The 19,238-nt window shown below is 43.4% G+C and overlaps 10 protein-coding genes across 10 annotated transcripts; 4 read left to right on the plus strand and 6 right to left on the minus strand.

The window, feature by feature from the left end:
- Nucleotides 1-374: 374 nt before the first annotated feature.
- Nucleotides 375-929, minus strand: VCUG_02295 (uncharacterized protein). Its single transcript, XM_008077114.1, has one exon. The coding sequence runs from the start codon at nucleotides 923-925 to the stop codon at nucleotides 548-550; it is 378 nt and encodes a 125-aa protein (XP_008075305.1). The 5' UTR covers nucleotides 926-929; the 3' UTR covers nucleotides 375-547.
- A 394-nt stretch (nucleotides 930-1,323) lies between these two features.
- On the minus strand, nucleotides 1,324-3,902 carry VCUG_02296 (uncharacterized protein; the record flags this gene model as incomplete). The annotated part of the gene is made up of 1 exon (XM_008077115.1): nucleotides 1,324-3,902. One exon carries the CDS (start codon nucleotides 3,900-3,902, stop codon nucleotides 1,497-1,499), a length of 2,406 nt encoding a protein of 801 aa, XP_008075306.1. The 3' UTR covers nucleotides 1,324-1,496.
- A 29-nt stretch (nucleotides 3,903-3,931) lies between these two features.
- On the minus strand, nucleotides 3,932-4,573 carry VCUG_02297 (uncharacterized protein; the record flags this gene model as incomplete). The annotated part of the gene is made up of 1 exon (XM_008077116.1): nucleotides 3,932-4,573. One exon carries the CDS (start codon nucleotides 4,571-4,573, stop codon nucleotides 3,932-3,934), a length of 642 nt encoding a protein of 213 aa, XP_008075307.1.
- A 3,592-nt stretch (nucleotides 4,574-8,165) lies between these two features.
- Nucleotides 8,166-8,492, plus strand: VCUG_02298 (uncharacterized protein; the record flags this gene model as incomplete). Its single annotated transcript, XM_008077117.1, has 1 exon — nucleotides 8,166-8,492. The coding sequence occupies one exon, from the start codon at nucleotides 8,166-8,168 to the stop codon at nucleotides 8,490-8,492; it is 327 nt and encodes a 108-aa protein (XP_008075308.1).
- Nucleotides 8,476-8,835, plus strand: VCUG_02299 (uncharacterized protein; the record flags this gene model as incomplete). Its single annotated transcript, XM_008077118.1, has 1 exon — nucleotides 8,476-8,835. One exon carries the CDS (start codon nucleotides 8,476-8,478, stop codon nucleotides 8,833-8,835), a length of 360 nt encoding a protein of 119 aa, XP_008075309.1.
- A 42-nt stretch (nucleotides 8,836-8,877) lies between these two features.
- Nucleotides 8,878-9,870, plus strand: VCUG_02300 (uncharacterized protein; the record flags this gene model as incomplete). The annotated part of the gene is made up of 1 exon (XM_008077119.1): nucleotides 8,878-9,870. One exon carries the CDS (start codon nucleotides 8,878-8,880, stop codon nucleotides 9,868-9,870), a length of 993 nt encoding a protein of 330 aa, XP_008075310.1.
- A 595-nt stretch (nucleotides 9,871-10,465) lies between these two features.
- On the plus strand, nucleotides 10,466-11,379 carry VCUG_02301 (uncharacterized protein). The gene has a single exon (XM_008077120.1). The coding sequence runs from the start codon at nucleotides 10,682-10,684 to the stop codon at nucleotides 11,360-11,362; it is 681 nt and encodes a 226-aa protein (XP_008075311.1). The 5' UTR covers nucleotides 10,466-10,681; the 3' UTR covers nucleotides 11,363-11,379.
- Nucleotides 11,380-12,043: 664 nt separating this feature from the next.
- Nucleotides 12,044-13,222, minus strand: VCUG_02302 (uncharacterized protein; the record flags this gene model as incomplete). The annotated part of the gene is made up of 1 exon (XM_008077121.1): nucleotides 12,044-13,222. A coding segment is annotated over one exon (1,162 nt), but the record flags the coding sequence as incomplete, so codon positions are not given.
- Nucleotides 13,223-14,749: 1,527 nt separating this feature from the next.
- Nucleotides 14,750-15,295, minus strand: VCUG_02303 (uncharacterized protein; the record flags this gene model as incomplete). The annotated part of the gene is made up of 1 exon (XM_008077122.1): nucleotides 14,750-15,295. One exon carries the CDS (start codon nucleotides 15,293-15,295, stop codon nucleotides 14,795-14,797), a length of 501 nt encoding a protein of 166 aa, XP_008075313.1. The 3' UTR covers nucleotides 14,750-14,794.
- A 1,021-nt stretch (nucleotides 15,296-16,316) lies between these two features.
- VCUG_02304 (uncharacterized protein) lies at nucleotides 16,317-18,193 on the minus strand. The gene has a single exon (XM_008077123.1). It carries the CDS (start codon nucleotides 18,145-18,147, stop codon nucleotides 16,441-16,443), a length of 1,707 nt encoding a protein of 568 aa, XP_008075314.1. The 5' UTR covers nucleotides 18,148-18,193; the 3' UTR covers nucleotides 16,317-16,440.
- Between the last annotated feature and the right edge of the window lie 1,045 nt (nucleotides 18,194-19,238).

The raw sequence follows: 19,238 nt of genomic DNA on the forward strand, positions 1-19,238 counted from the left end.
GGTATTATATCGTGATGTGGTACGGATACCGGTGCAGTGGTATGATCGGACAGGTGATGTGACTAAGCGTAGCATGGGGTGTAATAAAACGCACTAAAACAGATAAATAATACTTCGTATGGCGCGAATACACACCGTAAAGTACGACCAGCTGCCTTGCAGCGTAGGAACAACACGCAATTAACGGAGAGTAGAACGCAATCACAGCGAACAAGCGCATTAAAAGTACCTGCTCTCGTTGCAAGGGCTGAGCAACGCAAGCACTACAGAACATTGCAAGTGCCTCACCAGACGTGTTGACAGCGGTGTGTTTCACACCAAGGAACGCCTTTCACGTCATATTAATGCACGATAATGAAAAGAATTGAAAACATGGAAGAGCTTTTAATGGTGGCGCATTTGTAGGAGTGCGTAAAGTGCGATGAGTACGGAACATGAGAGGAAGGGCACTCTCCTTCCATGGCACTCCGTGCCGTGGTAACGAGTGTACCACTCACAAACAGTTCTCGATCTGTAACGAAGACGTGTTTTACTTTGCTGCCCGCATTCACCTCAGTACAAAATTAACGTGTTCATTCACAAGCTCAACTCCATCAACAAAGTGTTCCAAGCTCTCTCCATACAGCCGAATAACATCATCGGTATAGTCAACCTTGAATTCCTCTTTCTTTATGTCTTTGGCCTGCTCAAACAGCCTTCTCGTAAAGTTGATCAGCCTGTCACTCTCAGCCACGTATATCGAATTGTGGCTGTGCGTGTTGATCACGTTCTTGAAGATGGCGAGTATGTCGCTCTCCAACGAATTTATGTTCGAGTAGTGGCTCAGTCTCTTTGTTATGGTCGTAAGATTATTTGCTGATGGATACTCTGTGAACAGATTGAACGTATCGTTCTTCGATATCAGTTCCATTATTTTGTACAGCATTACTTTTTGGAGGGGTACCATAATTTATTTTTGTTTTGTCCGGTAGAATGCGCACGTCGGTGCGTATGAGGGGATGACCTCATGCAAAGGGTAGCATGGTGTACCGGTGATGAATTCACGGTGTGAAAAGACTGGTGTTGGGATCAAAGTATGAATGTGAAGATATTAAAATGGAAGGGTTTTATTTACGTTGGGGGTGGACTGGTAATATTAGCAAATACGTTGGAATTGCTTATTTCATTTATTGTTGAGCTGGGAAGGAAAAGCATTTGCAAACAATTATCATTCAGAAGAGGATACTTCGTATAGCGGGGTAGAACAGTAATTACTGCATTGGTGGAGGGTGACCGCCATATATCCGGAGAATGCCCATCCGTAGCTGAAATGAAGGAGTAACCCTGACAAGGCCCTTGTTCTTCGAACCAAAAAACACTCATGCTATGCAAGAAGCAGAAGATACGTCTACATGCCGTTACCAGGGCGTACGTAACGTGTGGTACATTCTAAGTGCCTTCATATAAACGGGTTTAATTACAAATCAGCAGCACCAATACCATGCGTTAATGCTCCGCTACTTTAAATTAATGTTCACCTCATCGTTCTTCTTAAAGGAGAGCAAAATCTCGCACGCCTTCTCATCGTCCTTCTCTTCGCCCTCTCTGTCCGTATCTACGCTGTGAGTACGTCTCGGTGCATGTTCGGCATTCACAACAGGTACTGACCGTGCCGCGTGATTGTACTGCTCACCATCCTCGTGCTGTGCATGTGATGTTAGGAACTGATCATGGGATGCACTGCTCGTGTTACGCACGTGACCGGGCCGTGGCAGAACATTTGCTGCGCGATACGCCGGATCGGTGAGAGAAAAAGGCGTGCCATTCGCATTACGGCGCGGCAGCACCCTCAGAACGGGTGCATCATCGCTCACCTTCATACGTGTTGATGCCATTGCCGTGCTTATCTCCTCTTCTGTTCTTCTTCTTGGCGATGACGCATTTTGATCAGACTGCAGCGCAGGTATCTCAAGGGAGTGTCTGACACGCGGGGATACGTCGAAGGAACGCCTTACACGTGGTGACATTTCAAGAGAATGCCTGGCATAGCCATCACCAGTTCGTTTTCTGTTCCTCTCGCCCGTTCTGTCATACGTATCATCGTTCTTGTTCCGTGCTCGCATCTCCTCATTTCTTCTTCTCTCGCCTGCATCTTCCATTCCCTCATACGTGTACACATCATCGGTCCGTCTCCCGTCCGCTTCCTCGACCCGTCCACCATCGTTTCCATCACAATCGCTGCGCACAGCTCCTTCAGCCATTTCATGTTCCGATCCCTCGCCTTTGCACTCGTCTTTTCCCACATCACTGCCCATCTCGTCCCCATCCTCTCCGTAGCTCTTGCTTCTGCCCTTCTCGCCAACCGTTGCTGCCACCAGCCTGTCCAGCCCATTCATCTCGTTGCACACGCTCATCGCCCGTCTCTTAATCATTCTCTTCTGCACTTTGCTGTTCCAGTAGTTCTTTATCGCATTGTCCGTTCTTCCAGGCAAATATTTCGCGATTTCACTCCATCGATTACCAAAACGAGCATGCAACGAGCAGATAAGGCGGTCTTCGTCCGTACTGAACGGTGCCTTGTTAATTGCCGGGTGCAGATGGTTATGCCAGCGTTCTCTGCACTGCTTGCCCACGCGGGTCTTCATCAGCTTGGCAATCAGCGACCAGTTCTTCGGTTTGTGAATGTTAACGAGCGATATAAGACGGCGGTCCTCCTCTTTGGACCACGGTCCCTTAATTATCTCTGATTTCTTTCCTGTCATCTTCGACTTGTAGAAGTCCTTGTAGTAGAGATGGCCTGTTTGAAAGGAATTGGGCAGTGGTATGTCCGGGTTGTTTGCCATCGCCGTGACACGACCTATGCTGCTCTCGTTCGCCTTGCCACGGTTCTTTGAGTTGTTGATCGCTGCGTACGTGTTGCTGTGATTGAGGCCCCTGTAATGGTCGAGCCCGAAATCAAAGTGCGCTTTTCGCGGGTCTTCCAGTTCGAGCATACTCAGCGCTCTTCGGTCTGCCGGGTGGTCACCGGTACGTACGTTAACCTCGTTTATGCGGAAATCGCGGCTGTTAAAATCGATCATGTGCTCCTTGAACACACGCGTACGCTCATCATCGGGGTGCGCACGTTCTTGCGCATCTGCATCATCGGCTCTGCGATCGCTGTCAGGGGTGTTCCTGTACACATCTGAGTTGTGTTCTTCTCCCTTGAGCGTGCTGCTGATAGAACACGTATCTTTTTCGTGGGCACTACGAGGAGCATCTGTTCGCGCGCTGTGCATTTGATGACCGTTCCTGCGGTGCTCACCGATCTGGTACCTGTCATCGTGGTAATCGCCCTCATTGCGTCTTTCGTAGGCATTTCTAAGGTGCTTGTCCCTTAGCTGCTCCTCTTTTGCGGTCTTACCCTCGCGGTACTCGTTCCCGTATTTGATACGGTTGCTCTTTTCCCTGCCACGCAAGTATTCCTCGTTCACACGCTCGCCATGACCGATCAACCGGTATTTCTCTATTCTGCTGGTGCCACTCTCAGTTCGGTTGCTGTTCCTGCCCTTGTCACTTTCATTCCTATCAGCACACCCTTTCATCCGCTCTTCAGCTGCCCTGCTGTTCTCGTTCCGCTCCTTTTCGTTATCGCCGCGCGATACCCCCATCATTCCATCATCAGCACAACAAATATCCGCATCATGCAGCGCATCGGGTGCAAGCTCGCCAACCACTGAGTGGCTCCTTGTGCGGTGCACCGCGGACTTTACCCTTCTATTTATGGCATCCCCAGATTCTGCCGGCTCCCCACGCGTACCATCCTTTACGTTCACATACTCTTCGTACACACCCCTGTGTTCCTTTGACGATCTGCCACCACCACCCCTACCACCCTTGCTCTTGTCCTTTGCCTCGACGGCCGCATTCCTGTTGTTGTCCATTCGGGGCTTGAGGATCATTTTTTTATTTTTTAAGTAAATTTGATTTTTTGTTCAGCGCGTTGATAAAAAAAGGAAATTCGTGTTCCGATAAGTGCACTCAGCCCGTAGCACATGCCGTGCGTATGTGCATGGCATGTATGCACATGCTTTTCTATAACATTTCCTTTTTGTAGTAATGTCATTTTGATAGCTTTGATTGATTGACATTGTTTAAAAAAAGTAAAAATTAATGAAAGAAGCGGGCAATCGTGTACAAGTGATAAATTAATGAATGTTATTGTTATGGTAGTTAATAATGATATTAATAAGCATTTATAAGGAAAGATACAGAAATAGATGATTGATTGCAGGTGATAGGAACGATTCGAGGGGATAGGTTTAAGGATGGAATTAGGTTGGATTGATAAGGATGGGATGTGGTATTTGTGAGGAGGGGTAAAGGATGGTAAAGTGGAGGGGGGGGGGTAAAGATGGTAAAGTGAGGGGGGGGTAAAGGATGGTAAAGTGAGGGGGGGGTAAAGGATGGTAAAGTGAGGAATAGAAGTGAGGAATAGAAATGAGGAATAAAATATACATAGAAGTGAGGAATAAAATATACATAGAAGTGAGGAATAAAATATATTAATAGAATATAATTTAAAATATATTATTGAGTATAATTTAAAATACATAATATAAAATATTATTTAAAATACATTATATATAATACAAAATGTTATTGAACGGTATAAAACGCTCATTACTGTTCAGCAGTATTAATTATTTTATCACATAACTGCCTTTAACACTCAAAATTAAAGGCTAATTCAATATCAAGTATCGGATGAAATGGCAATTTCTAAATTTAATTAAAAAGTAAATTGGCGTAGAAAAGAAAATTGGTGGAATACGTGCACGTGCTGAGCGCATACACGGTGCATTCATGTACTACATCTCGTGCACGGTGCTGAAGAGTGGTACGATGCGATCAGCTCTCCGATAGCATATCTAACTACGTTGCCGTATCTATCGGCACGTTCTGTTATTTTTTAATCCATCAATCACTGATAGATTAAATTTCGTTATTCATGACGTTCTCATAAATCACCCCGTGCGTACGATCAGTTTTGATTGACGGGCGATTAATTGCGCTCGTTTTATCACGCTGATCCTGAATGATAAATGGGGAGCATGGCGTGGCAATGTGATTGACAGCGTTTGAGTGGCGTATAACGGTGCCGTTGGGCGAAACGTGTGATGGCGCACTTATTCGGTTGGCAGCACCTCGCTCTTCACAAACATGGCGCTGCGCATGAAGAGCGCTGCACCGTGCCTGTTGGCGTGTTTCGGTGCTTCGCTATTGAAAAGTATATTTTAGCTTATTTGGAAAATTAATTTAGATTAATTAAAGTTTAATTGTTTGGCGCTGTGGTTGAGCACATATGCTGTGTTATACATGCACCGTGCAATTATTCGGCTGAATTGAGCACCGTTGTGCTATCTGATCAGCACGAAGGCGCGTTTCTTTACATCCTGCTCTGTGAATAACAGGCAGACAATGTAACTGCACAAATGGCAGGAAGCATCTTTTTTGAACGTGATGAACTTATTGTGAGTGTTGCACGGCTTATAAGAACGGTTTTGTGGTGAATTGGGGGTAGAAGGGGCAGACAGCCCTGCCTTGGTACATTAGTACCGCATACGATTCGTTTGAGTTCTACTGATCGGCACGTACCGGTCAATGCTTGCCAAGATACCTTTGTTCTCTTAAATACGTACCAGGTTAAAAATACGTAGTAAATACGCAGTGCCATGGCGTGTTACCACGAAATACCATGCTATATAAAAATATTATTTTTAGATGTTGTATTAAATTACCGGAATGATATGATTGATTCGTATTTTCTGTGAAATGGGGGTTGCTAAGTTGTAATTCGTAACAGCAGGGCCCGTTACGCGCACTCCCGTTGAAGTGCTGCAGGAAAGCAGTCATTCATAGGAAAAGACAGAAAAATAACAACACCGGGCCACCTGCTCATTGGCACGATATGTCGGTAATTAAAAATGTTTTTCATCTGAAGCAGGTTGGTTTACCGCTACGCTACTTTTATATGCCTACGCTTTCATGGACTTGGAAATGGTGCATCCTACAGACCAAGCACCTAACAAACTTGCTCAGTGTTTCTTTGCACCCCACACGAGCGCAATTAGGCATTTGCCGGTCTGCATTTAGAAATGCACGGCTCAGCTAAATGATTCAATTTTTTGTTGGTACGAGTGTTAAACTTGCTGTTGACGTGATAGGCCAACAATTTGCACAGCTTTAATACGGTATTTACGGGTTATTTGAACACCATCATACGCGTCAAATACCTTCATCCCGTTCATAGACGTAAAGAAGACACTGAAAATGAGAACTAAACATTTTTAGTGAAATGTTTCGGTAATTATCCGAAAAAAACTTTAAATTAAATAAAAATATACTTAATATAGCACTGAGATTAATTGTTGAAGATGAAGGAATGCGGTACATATATCAAGAGGAAATGCTAAATTGTGCTCATAAATGAACAAAGTAAACTTAGAATCGGTAACATAACTCGGTAGATGTTACAGCGAAGAAAAACTTTTTTTAGATGAAAAATGGAGTTGCTACACCAAAATGATATTATTGCCATAGTGTCATGAAATACGGCACAGGATAATTTGTCATTGTATAGATAATCGGGCAAACGGAAAAGTTTCTTTCGTGGTTGTTATTTCGGGTATTGCACATGCTTTTGCTAATATTAACACGGGCCGTGAAATGTTGTTAATTAGTAAATGTGCTTGGTTGTGATAAATACGGTGAAATTATACGGCATCACTGTGTTGTGCGGGCTCGAAGCGATTATTTAAGAGACAAAGAGCACAAACTCGTACTGGCAGGTGTTGAACGGTGTAGTAAATATGTGTTGTAAGTTTCATTGAGAACAGGCCTTGAACGGGACTCACGGTAACCTCTCAAGGGAGTTTATGAGCTGTCTGCAGTTGTACAAGGCTTGGTATAGAGGCTGTGGTTTGAGTAGGCCCAAAAAAGCATATTGGACAGAATAGGTGTGAAACACAACATTTCACACAGCTGTTTTAAACGTACGCCAATCCTTGGTCAGCTAACAATCTATTTCCTAATTCCTTTACTTTCTGTAACACCAGCTTTTCCGTTTTTATGAGATACTAGTACGCGGTATTATCCTTTCCTCTGTTTCCCTGTGGAACCCGCTCAAATCAAAAGCTCAATCTTCACTTTTTGATCAACTTTGAGTTGAAATTACCTACCATACACCGGGCATACCATCAATACAACGATAACTTGAAGGCTAATTGGTGCGTTGGTATGAAATTATTTGATTCTCAAAAGATAGAATGCTTATATTTCTTGCCGAGTATATTATCATCGCTATTAAATTCGTTTTCTTGAGGCATGCTCAACCGCTCTTGACAACGAATACCTACAGAGACACGATTTATAGTCCATAATTAATTTTGTGATCGTTGCCAAAAAGGTAAAAGAAGAAGCAGCGGAAAAAAGTAAAATGATTGATTCAGAAAAAATAAATGCTATCAAACAGATAATTAAATTGTTGTTTTATTCTGGAACGGGAATGATGCGCTGTTTAAGCATGCTAAATTATCTTTTCACATGTTATTACCAATAATTATTTATTACACCAAAAAATTTGCCATATTTGGACATGACTCAGCTATTTTATGTATTCGATTGTTTCTGACCTTGTACTTGGATTTCTGCACCGTTTCATGCTTGGTAAGACTTCGCTTTAAATTTGTGGGTCTCAGGCACTGAGTGTGTCTGAGAGGATGACACGTGAAACGAAGATAGCTAAGGCTATGGTAGGTATACGGTATGCCAGCAAATTGGCTTGTGTGTTGTTGTGACATCTTTCAGCAAACTTTCCGAATACGAATGAAGCACTTTATTGCATTTGTTAGGTAGCTGTTCTCAAATAAGACTTGGTAGCGGAGCGTACTGCTAGTTTTGATTCTCGTTAATTGATGCCCGCTTGATATTTGCTCTCAGAGCCTGCCTGTCAAAGAGAGCTATCCCGCTATAGCCTTGCGGACATTCGGTTCATGAAGGTAATTCTGTCTTAGACGTAAGGTATATTAGCAGCCGAGACCTGCTGAGATTAGGTATATCGTTACGATTTACACTTTTAAAGGGTAATCGTTCCCTAACGCTATCCACGAGTCATCATTTCTCGGACACTGCTGTGTTAAAGTGACATGAGAAGACGAATAAACAACTTTAATGAACGAATCTCGCTTTTAGAGTTACTACACCCCCATGCCATATCACAATTACACACCCCCATGCCATACCACAATTACACACCCCCATGCCATATCACAATTACACACCCCCATGCCATACCACAATTACACACCCCCATGCCACACCACAATAAAGCTATCTCTTTGAACAGCACCCGTAATTCGTTCAAACCACATTTTGTGGTGCTTTACATGTTTTGCAAGCTGCTTGCGGTAAAATTATTCATTGCTTCAGTTGCACGTCTGAATAAAGATAGCTTTGATGACCGGTCGGTATGAGCAGATCATGATTTTGTTATGCTCTGATTTATCCGAATCAGTTCTTGACCGCAGCACCCTTTCTGTAGTGTTCGTGTGGCACAGCCTGCTTGTACATGAATCTGGCCAATCCTTCGACCGCTTATCAGGGAAGAACAATTTGTTTTTTTCTTCCACGCCTGAACCGCTCCTCGCTTCATACCCATCCGTTCTGAACAATTCCGGCACTCACACGTGCTGCCCCTTCTCATCCGTTCTACCTGCCATGGTTCCGCCCGTCTGCCAAGCATTTCACACGCCCCTTTATCCCTTGCTGCCGACCAATCAAAGCTACTTTGTTGCCTCCTCGCGATCAAAACATTAATCACAAAACTCAAACAATAAATAAACCATCACCAATCGAACCATGGCCAAGTCATCCGCCAAGGAAAACGAAAACTGCCAGGCACGTCTTCTGTATCAGTACCCCAAACCAACCACAAAGGATCTTTTCACCGACACGTTTGGCTTCATAACCAAGACCAAGGAGGCTGAGTCATCGATGCACAGCGTGTTCAAACTGAAGCATCGGTGGGAACGGATGCTGAACGATGGCAGGACGGAGTGCATGGATGGAATGGTGTTCAAGGGTGTGCCTGTGTTCCTGAAGAACAGGGTATGGACCTACGTACTGCGCGGCAAGAACAAGCACAAGGAGGTGGGATGGGAGGAGTATGAGAAATTGAGGGACATGCATTCCGGATTTGAGTACCAGATACACGTGGACATTCAGCGCACGTTCCGGAACCACATCCTGTTTTACGATGCGTTTGGTGAGGGGCAGTGCAAGCTGTTCAGGGTGCTCGTTGCGTATGCAAACTACAACCCGCACATAGGATACTGCCAGGGCATGGCATCCTTCACCGGTCTTATTCTGATGTATTTTGATGAGCTGGAAGTCTTTAACGTGCTCATTAACATTCTTTCCACGCTTAACGCGCTGTTCGATACGCAGCTCAGCCTGCTGCCCACCCTGATGAGCGTTCAGAAGGAGGTGTTCATCCTTGTGATACCCGAGGTGTACTACCTGCTTAAAAACGAGAACGTAGATCTGTGTCTGTTCGTGTACTCGTGGTACCTCACGCTGTTCTCCCGATTTGATATCAAATTATCGCTCAGAATATGGGACATCTTCATATTCTATGGGCCCGCATCCCTTCTAGCGGTATCGTGCGCAATACTCTCATTCTATGTGAGAAGACTTGGCGAGATGCAGGGCGAATGCCTCGTTGCGTTTCTCAGCTCGCTGGACAGCATAGCACTTGCTGACAGCGATGTAGACTGCATCATAGAGAAGGTGAAGGGCGTGATGGAGGAGATTGACCTGGATGATATTAACAATGTGTTGGAGTTGTACTAGAAGGTGTGCGGAGGTGTTAAAAGGTGTGGCAGGGAGGAGTGCAGAGGTGTTAAAAGGTGTGGCAGGGAGGAGTGCGGGGTATTACGAGGGGTGCTGACAAAGAGTAGGGCTGTGGAAAAAAACGTGTAGAGACGAAAACAGCAATAGATCGTTCCAGGGTTGAAACGTGATTAAAAAGGGGTGATGAGCGTATTGCGATAAGGGCGCGCAGAACGATGGGCCATGGCTGTGAAAGGCGGTCCTTACGATGCGATGAGACGTATTCTAACGGCAAGTCCTTTTAACACTGCGCTGGGACTCGGCATCAAAACCATGAATAAAATATTTGGCACAGATTCCTGCGCTACAAATGAAAATCTTAATCGTGCTGGTTGGGCGTATTTTGCTCTTTCATTAGCATCCTGGCATTGATGTATGGCTACGTTCCACCACTCCGCTTTACACAGCGCCATTAAATGGACCGGTCTAGCACCGCCTTGCATTTTATTAAGGCATTATAAACCTGTTAAAACCGCAATATTTTCCTAAATTATGTTTACACATTGCCCGCATCGCTTTACCGAATAAGACCGTGATTTTAAACGATTTAGTATTCTGACACGGTAGGTTTTCGCAGCAAATCGTTTACTGCTAGGTGTGCCCGTTGCAGAAACACCAAACAACCACGGCAGTTCAACCGGGGAGAACGGCTTCTTCCGTTTGCACCATAAACACGTTAAAACCCTACCCGCCCCTTCACATTCATCGCAGATCATCTACGAAACATAAACGTTTCACCATCCAAATAAATGCATACGCCCGTGAATACGCCATGAAAGGCAAAGAAACGGTAAAGAAGGGTCTTATGATACTCTTCGTAATCGTACAATCGCTCTTCCTGATTTTCTCCGTCCTACTCATCGTCCTGCTCATCACGCTATATTCGAAACTGCGGTCGTATCTCATGCTGAGTGTTAAGCCATTGCTTATATCCCTGTCAATCAGTTTGATGTACGTGTTCCTGCCGGTCATAGGAATGCTCATAGTCATGCGCCGCAGGAACACGTACACCTTTCTGTACATAATCATGGTGCTGATGCTCATGAACTTTGACATTTTGCTCGTCTCGATGGAGTACAGCATGGTGAAGAACACGCCTGGATACACCGACAGGGCGTGGGACAAGCTGAGCAATGAGCAGAGAGAACATGTGCAGACCAAGCTTGGGTGCTGCGGGTTCAGGGATAAGAACGATAGAAGCGTGGGTGAGTGCGATAATGTGGGATGCAGAGACGTGTTCCTTGGGATCGTAGAGGGCGTGAAGAACAAGAGCGAACGCTTCTTGATTGGGGTGTTCGCGCTCAAGAGCCTGAGCTTGGCACTCGTGGCCATGCTGAGCATGCGTAAGAAGAGGAACAAGCACAAAAGCAAACGGAAGATGGACAAGAAGAGCGGAGGTGAACCTGGCAGGAGGGTAAGTGTTGATCAGGCAAAGTGGTTCTGGGAGAAGTAATAAACCATATTATGTGATATTGGCGGGCAGCCCTGCATTACAACGCGCTGAAAATGTGCGGAGCGTTGTTATGGCCTGTTTTACGGTTCTATAATGTATGCGTAGCTCTAATCTTGAATTGCTGTCTGTGCATGTTAAAACTGAATGAATTGTTTTGTTAATTTCGGGCTGCAGGTATTTTTGCGGTCCATCAGATCCGCCCGTCTTCCCATTCTGTTCCATTTTATTGCGATACCTCCCAAAAATGGTGTCAAACCAAGTTCTCCATCTTCCCTCAAAAATGTGCTTATTCATTTAAATTCATTCCTGCCTCAGCTACTCCCCGCGAACTGACCGACCATCACGCTGCATTCTCTGCCAGAAATGCTTTTCTGGTTCTTTCCATGTTTAAAAGTACGTTTTAGTTTGAAGAAGCATTTTTTCTTCAAAACGTATTTTAATTAGGACGGTGCAGGGAAAAGCGTACTTCGATCAAACATTCTTAGATGAAGAGGAAGTGGCGTAATACAACCAGTGCTACACCGTAGTTCACAAAGCCAATGTCAAGCCTTGGTTCACTGCTCATAAAACGAATATCGGCCCCTAACACAGGGCAAAATACGCAACAACAGCAAACCACCATGCAAAACCACGTGCCCTGTTGCACAGCGCCATTCCACGTTCTACCAACAGATACAATACTTAAGAAAGCTCTTTAATTACCCCTTCATCCTCCTTATGCCCACATCAACCACGGGCATCTTACTAAGCTCTTCCTTACACTTAACCAACTCTACATCAATGTCCTTTATCTTCCTGTTAATGTCCTCAACCTTGTCAACTATGCTGCTCTCGTACGTCTTCTTCCTGCCCTTGATGGTCTCTAAGAGCGCACTGACATCATCGCTGTCCTTCGGAATGGGCAGCTTGAGCTCTGCAAGCGACTTCACAAGAGAGAGCGGCAGGGAATTGCTCTGCATTTTCCTGAGCTCGTTCGCAAGAATATCGAACTTACGCGGATCAATCTCTACAATCTCCTTGAGCAGGAGATTCTTCCTGCCCTCCTTCTCCTTCATCTCCTTTACAATCTCCTTCTTCTGGTTCTCTATCTCCAGCTGCTTCTCCATCTCCTGCATCAAGCGCTCGTGCTCCTTTTCCTTCTCCTGTATCAACACCTGAATCTTCTTCCTCTTATCGAGCAGTTCGTCCTTCTCCTTCTTGAGATTTGCGATCTTTACGTCGTTCTCCTCGATCCGGGGGTTCTTTATTTTCGTTTCCCTGAGCCGGTTGAGCTCATTCCTCACGTCGTTGATGCTCAGCTTGATCTTGTGCGCAGAGTCGGCATTGTGTGCAAGCTTCTCCTTGATCACATGCAGCTCATCGCCCATCGTCTTGATGCGCTGCTCTTTGCCCTTGAGCGCTGCGCACAGCGTTTTCTTTTTCTTCAAATCCATCAATCTATTCGCGTAGTCCTTCTCCTGCTGCTTGGTAAGCGTGCACATAACTATCTTGTCATTAATCTCCTTAATCTTGCCGTCCAGCTCCAACACGCTCTCTTTCAAATTGATCTTACGCTTCTCGGCTGCCAGCTCCTCCTTAATTTTCAAGTACTCGGGCAGCAGCGCCTTCTTCTCCTCCATTAGCTTGTCACGCTCGGACATCACAGCGCTCAAGTCATCGTTGAGCTGCTGCTTCTGTGCTATGAACTGCACCTTGGGACTGCTGCTCTTCTCCTCCCTGATGAGCTGTGTTATCCGGTCCTTGCATTCCTTTATGCTTGTTGTTATTGCGTTTATGCGATCGTTGATTTCGCGTATCGCTTTGAGGTGCTCCGATATGCCGGGCACGCGCTTGCGCTGTTTTGTGTCTGTCTTTTGCATGCTAAGGGGGGGCAAAAAATTTTTAAATTTTGAGTGAAACGGTTAGAAATAGTTTGATTGGTTGGCGGGTCGTAGGCAGTTACAAATAACTGTGGAGGAAGGGTTGTTGAGCAAGGGATGAATTAGAAATCATGAAGAGCGAACTAAGAATGTGGAGAATAAATCGAAAACTTGGTAAAAGGAATTGAACGTGTTATATGTGGTACCAGGAGAAAGAGCGCGGGAGCAACGAGTACATTTGTATGCACGAGGGCGTATACGTACCGCTAGGTGTATATCGTGCAAAAAGTAAGCGTGCAAAGACCTAGCAATACAAGACGGGAAGCAAAGTGCCCTTGTAATGAAGAATACATGAATTGATATGGTAAAGTACATTCAGTACCTGCTTAACGATGATTACGTGGTTATAAATGCTTCAAGAATAGAAGGGCAGGTCAAAGGTACATGTTACTGCCATATCGCAGTAAATCTTTACGCTGTGGTAACAAATCGTAGATAAACGTATTTTTAATGAAAATATGGCTAGAAATTGAACATAGTAAGGTATCACAGCATGAAAAGGTATTATTGCTGGTACGATTAGCGTTTCACAGCAAAAATGATACAATTCAACTGCTGAGTACTCTCAAACGTAGCTTACGGTGCATTTGCACCCCTTGCTGTACCATTAGAGATAGTCTACATGTGATTCTCATAATAAATGTGCATGGTGCTGTAAAACTGGAACATTCCTGTTTTGTACTTGTGAATGGTTGCAAATCACTACCTTAAATACTATTTTTATCGTTAATGGCTGTGCATGCCGTTCGAGTAGAGAACAATTATTTGACCATAAAACGATGAGTGTTCAGGAACCTTGATTGTATTCGTGGGACAGATCACGAAACGGTTATTTTCGTACTGGATGATGAAATAATAATATATCATTTTCAAATACCACTTGTGATAGGAACATGGAATAACTACGGTCTATAATGCAGGTATTGTGAACTGAATATTTTTTAGTGGACTATAGTTTATGGAATTGAGGTGTACTTACCTTATATGGTAATATTTATAGTTGTACACAATTCTGCAATGCATAATTTATTAGGTAATATTTTTAAAGAATCACTTCTTGCTAAATCAATTATCTTAAATACTAACATGTAATATTATCAAATGCTCACTTCGCTACTTCCATCTATAAAACGGAGCAAAGTTCGAATGCTTATTGAACACCACCAGACCTTTAACATGTCATGCTATGTTTTTCACTCGTTTAAAATCTCTTGGTGGGGATCAAAGAATTAATTTCTATGGACAGTCATCCCCTTTAGAATTGTTCGTGCAGAACAGCTGAGAATGTTGGATAAAAAATGAATTGATGGCAATCTTTGCTCCTTTTTCATGCAGAGATGGAAAATAAATATTTTTTTCAAATTGGCCAATCATCTTCTTTTCATTCGTACAAATATAAAATACCATCCGCTGCATAGGTAAAACAATTACCATACTCTCCTAATTACGCAACAAATCACAACAACAGTGCAGTATATCAATCTTTATCTTTATTTAAAACAAAAAACTCTGTTCAGTTATCCTTGGCATACAACCGTACGTACTCCTTAACCTTCTTCTTATACGCCTCAATATCCGTAATATATAGCCGCCCTATCTCCGGCACTAAAGGGTCCTTAGGATTAGGCTCATCCAGCCAGCTAATCAGCGATATAATGACCTTCTGCACGGTAAGGGCAGGTGTCCAGCTCTCCCGCAAAATATCAAGGCAAATATTGCCATTTGCATTGATGTTGGGATGGTAGATGCGCGTGAGAAAGACAACCGAGGGCGGCTTGAACGGATAATCAGTAGGAAAGGTTATCTTGAGGTTGAATATACCACCCGCATACATACTCTCCTCAGGCGCACGCAGCTTTACATGCCACTCAAAAATGTTATCGTCGGGATTGGTTGTTATCTCGAAGCAGCGCAGTGTCTTGTCGTTTATGTCAGGATGGTTGGCCTCTCGCTGGAGAGTGAGCAGCTCTTTGTGTATTCTGCGCTTCGCTGAACTGTCGTGTACGGTTGCCATGGGGGGATAAAAAATTTTTGTTATTTTTCTGGTCGTGCTTTTTTTTTGTTTGGAGGTGATCAGCGATGGGAGAAAAGGGGATAGTGGCATGGCCCGTACTTCATTTGCAGACCGGTGTGATTGTTGATCGTGTTGGTGATTGTGCATGAGCGTGGTATGAGAAAGGAGTACCGTGTGTTTGCAGGGGTATGTTGTGCCATTCTTATCGCACTGTTCTGAGAACTGCACCATTGTTTTACTTTCGCTTTCTCGATCATTATTTCATCCTTTCCTCCAATCCTCCCAACTACCATCTCGTCCTATTCTTCCCACCAATACTTCATTCCAATATTTTCGTCTCATTCCTCCCAAATACCTTTTAATCTCACTCTTCACTATACTCCCGTATTAAAGCACACAAACAACGACCTCCATAAATGGCCGCAACTGCCCTGCCACACTTTTTGTGTAAAATGTGATTGGTCAAAAATACTATACCGTGCCTGTCATGCTGCGCCTTAAAATGCAAAACTGCAATTTTTCATATTTTAATGCCCTAGTACGGCATTTCTATAAAAGGAAATGTTCATGTTTATCTTTTGATGCTGTGCTGTTGATTTTAGGCAATTGTCTTGATTACATTTGCTCGCAGAGCAACACGTACCTACGGGTAGTAGATCACATTTAAATGTGCATGATAGTTTATTTATGCGAAGCGTTTGATGCATTAACGAATCAGGAATGCTCCCATCCACAAAGCGTGTTGATTATGGAACAGCAATGTCTTAAACATCAGCACACAGATCGCTACTTTACCGTTACTTGCCATGCACGAATTTGCTGGTGATTAACTGCTTGTTGTTTTGAGCTGTTCTGGCCCATACCTCATAAACTACACACTCCGTTTGGTCTACGATCAAGGACAATTAAACCTACTACACCATCAACACGTGATAAATTGGCAGAAATATTTTTATTTCCATCTCTCACTCGTTAACACATAAACATTTTGCTGATGTGTTCACGAGTGAAGTGCATACAAGCAAAGATACCATTATTTATTTAAATACACGTTTATTTGTTCGTTCTGCACCTTCTATCACGTCACCGAGCCTTGCACTTTGAATGCACCATCCCATTTTCTGACCCTTTTTACTGCTCCGCACCTACCAACCGCTCATACCCCTGATCAATATCATACTCCTATTTTTAATACCAACAGGATCAACTTCAAAAGCTGCATACGCTATCAAATATAACACACGCACCGTATCAGCGTTGTTCACGAAGAACTCGTGGTTCTGTTGCTCAAGAAAAACAAAAAGACCGTCTACACCACCGGTACTGGCCGGGTAGGTCTTGAGAAGGGCTTTTAGTGAGTGTGTGACTGTTTGAGGATTGGTGTTCTTTGTACGATACAGCGAGTGTGCCCGGCTCTTTCCTTTGCTGGTTCGTGTTTGATCATCAACATGCGGTGCCCTGTCACGTTCTTTACCACCTTTTGCGTCAGCAAAATGTTCCTGTTCGTGCTCTACCCTGTCATTTTTACCATGTTCTATATTTTCATTCACACCACCGTTCTCCTTTTTCAACCCATCATTCCCAGCACTGCGATCCTCTTCCACACCACGCTTCGTCCTCTTCACACCGCCATTGCCCTCTTCACACCCGTTTATCGCACCGTTCTTTTTGTCACTTGTGCCCGTCACTTTTTCCAGGTACGTACTGTGCTGTTCAACGGTACGCATTCTCTCTGTTGTTTTTTGTATTTCTGAGTTATTTTGGTGTTCTTCTTCTTTTTGCTCGCCACTTTTTTCTGCTCTAGCTCGTTTACCACCCGTTTTAGTTCCACCATCCGTACTAATCTTTCTGCTCGATTTAGTATCAATACCCCTCAGCTCCGCTTGAATTTCTTTGTTTATTTCTGTTCCTGTGTCTTTCTTCTTTGTCTTTTTGCCTCTCATTTCTGTTCTGGTAATCATTCTATGCTTGGTTTGACTACCAATCTTTCCTATTTCATTCTCAATCACACACATTCTCTGTTCATTGTTCTTCTGTAAAATCGTTTCTTTTTCCTTGTTCTCATCAATTTCCCCGTTACTGTTCTCATCCCCTAGCTCTAAAGGCGGATCCTTAAATTCCTTGCCAACCATCCCTAAAGCATGCCTCATCTCCTCATCGTCAGTCCTAAACTTGTCGTAGTAAACATTAAAATCATAAACATTTTTAACCGGTACTATTCCATACGAGAGCTCCCTGCCAAGGAATAGTACGCCTACGCCTTTCCTCTTGTAATATTTTTGTAACAGAACGGTTGTTTCATGTGATGTGATCTTGGATGGCCATGGTGGATACGTATCGTATTTCGACCATACGATGTCTCCTGGTTTGAGAGGTGCCGATCCGTTCTTCTTCATCGCTCTGTCATCCTTCTTTTGGCCTTCGCATGCTAAAACTTCTTTATCGAGCTTTGGATGAGTGATGACGTGTTTGTTATGCTTCGGCTGTGGAGTATTTTTTCCTGTGCACTTGTTGCTTTCTTGCTGGATGTACTTCACGGGAGCACTGTCGTCCACCCCTAACGATGCTCCCATGTTCTTCACGGAGACATCACCACTCTCTTCATGTTTGACCAATTCACCTTCATTTTTTGCTCTCTCTACATTTTGATCGTTCTCCTTCGTGCTCTTTCTTTCAATCACGTTCTTCCGCTTTAACTCATCGATTCGTTCACTGCTACACGCACCATCTCCACTCCTTTTACTATTTCTACCTCGCGATTTCTTATCTACACTTCCTGCATTGGCAGTATGTGTATTGCGATCATTTACTACGTTTTTGTCTTTGTTGTTCCTTGTTTTGCTGCCTGACATACCGAGAGGGCCAATTATTCGTATTTTTAAAAAATTTGTACAAAAATGGAACAAAAGAGATAAGAAGAAAACACGAGGGGGACAGAGAATGGTGAAGTTAATGTTATAATGTGCTGCATGCGGTTTGTTACAGAATTGAATAGTGTATTGGAATAAAGATGGTTAAACTTTCATAATTGATAGGTACGTGCGTGCGATAAAAATTGTTGGTGTGAATTACCAATGAATGGATAATAAATAAACGTATTTGTTGTGAAAACAAACAATACTATGCTTATCAATCACGCACTGAGCAGATTCGAAGAGTACTTCTCTGTCTATTAGCATTTTTAGCTCTTCATCCGGCAAAAATACAAGTTATGTTTTTTTCTTGACCGTATTTGCATGATTTGTATTCCAGAGCATGCCAATTCAGGGTATACGTCGTAGCTCAGAGACTTATGATTTTGAACGCACAATATTTGTGCACACTGTTTAACGCACTGAGATTCACTAGCAGCTAATGATTTCTTAGGGGTTATGCTACATGTCATTTCATGATGATGAAAGTCACTCCCTCTGCGGATATCACCATCCCCCTTTCGCTATCAACAAGTTGACGTTTCCCATGTCTTCTGTTGGTACACTTCTTTAGTGTGATGATATTCACCTTGGTAATTTCCACGAGTTCTTACGCCAAAAGGGATCAGAATTCATAACACTTATAAAAGGTGTGGTTATTCATTCCATTTGGTGACAAGGTATCTCACTTTTCCATGCATACATTTTCACAAAGATACTAGCTGCACTATTTCTGTTTATAGAACCTAAGAAAGTTGGATTATCTATTAAACGGTATTTTCTTCTTTTCATATGTCATATATGTTTCTTCCAATGTTTAAGATCGTTTCGCAGAGGAAATAATTAATTTAATCTTGTAATTATGTAGTTTAAATATAGTTCGTAAGAAATGACTGAGCAAATACTGTAAAAACGAATCAGGCAACAACTTTTAATTATTCCTTCAGTGCAAATCCGTGAAATAAACGTTTTTTATTTTTCTCGAAGGGTCAAACAATTTGTTTCTTTCGACTGACTACTAATCAGCTTCT

Source organism: Vavraia culicis (assembly GCF_000192795.1).
Source record: "Vavraia culicis subsp. floridensis unplaced genomic scaffold supercont1.53, whole genome shotgun sequence".
NCBI classification, from domain to species: Eukaryota; Fungi; Microsporidia; family Pleistophoridae; genus Vavraia; species Vavraia culicis.

Bases quoted from the DNA above. Each gene is read 5' to 3' on its own strand.
- VCUG_02295 (XM_008077114.1), bottom strand. From the start codon at position 925: ATGCTGTACAAAATAATGGAACTGATATCGAAGAACGATACGTTCAAT.
- VCUG_02301 (XM_008077120.1), top strand. From the start codon at position 10,682: ATGAAAGGCAAAGAAACGGTAAAGAAGGGTCTTATGATACTCTTCGTA.
- VCUG_02304 (XM_008077123.1), bottom strand. From the start codon at position 18,147: ATGTCAGGCAGCAAAACAAGGAACAACAAAGACAAAAACGTAGTAAAT.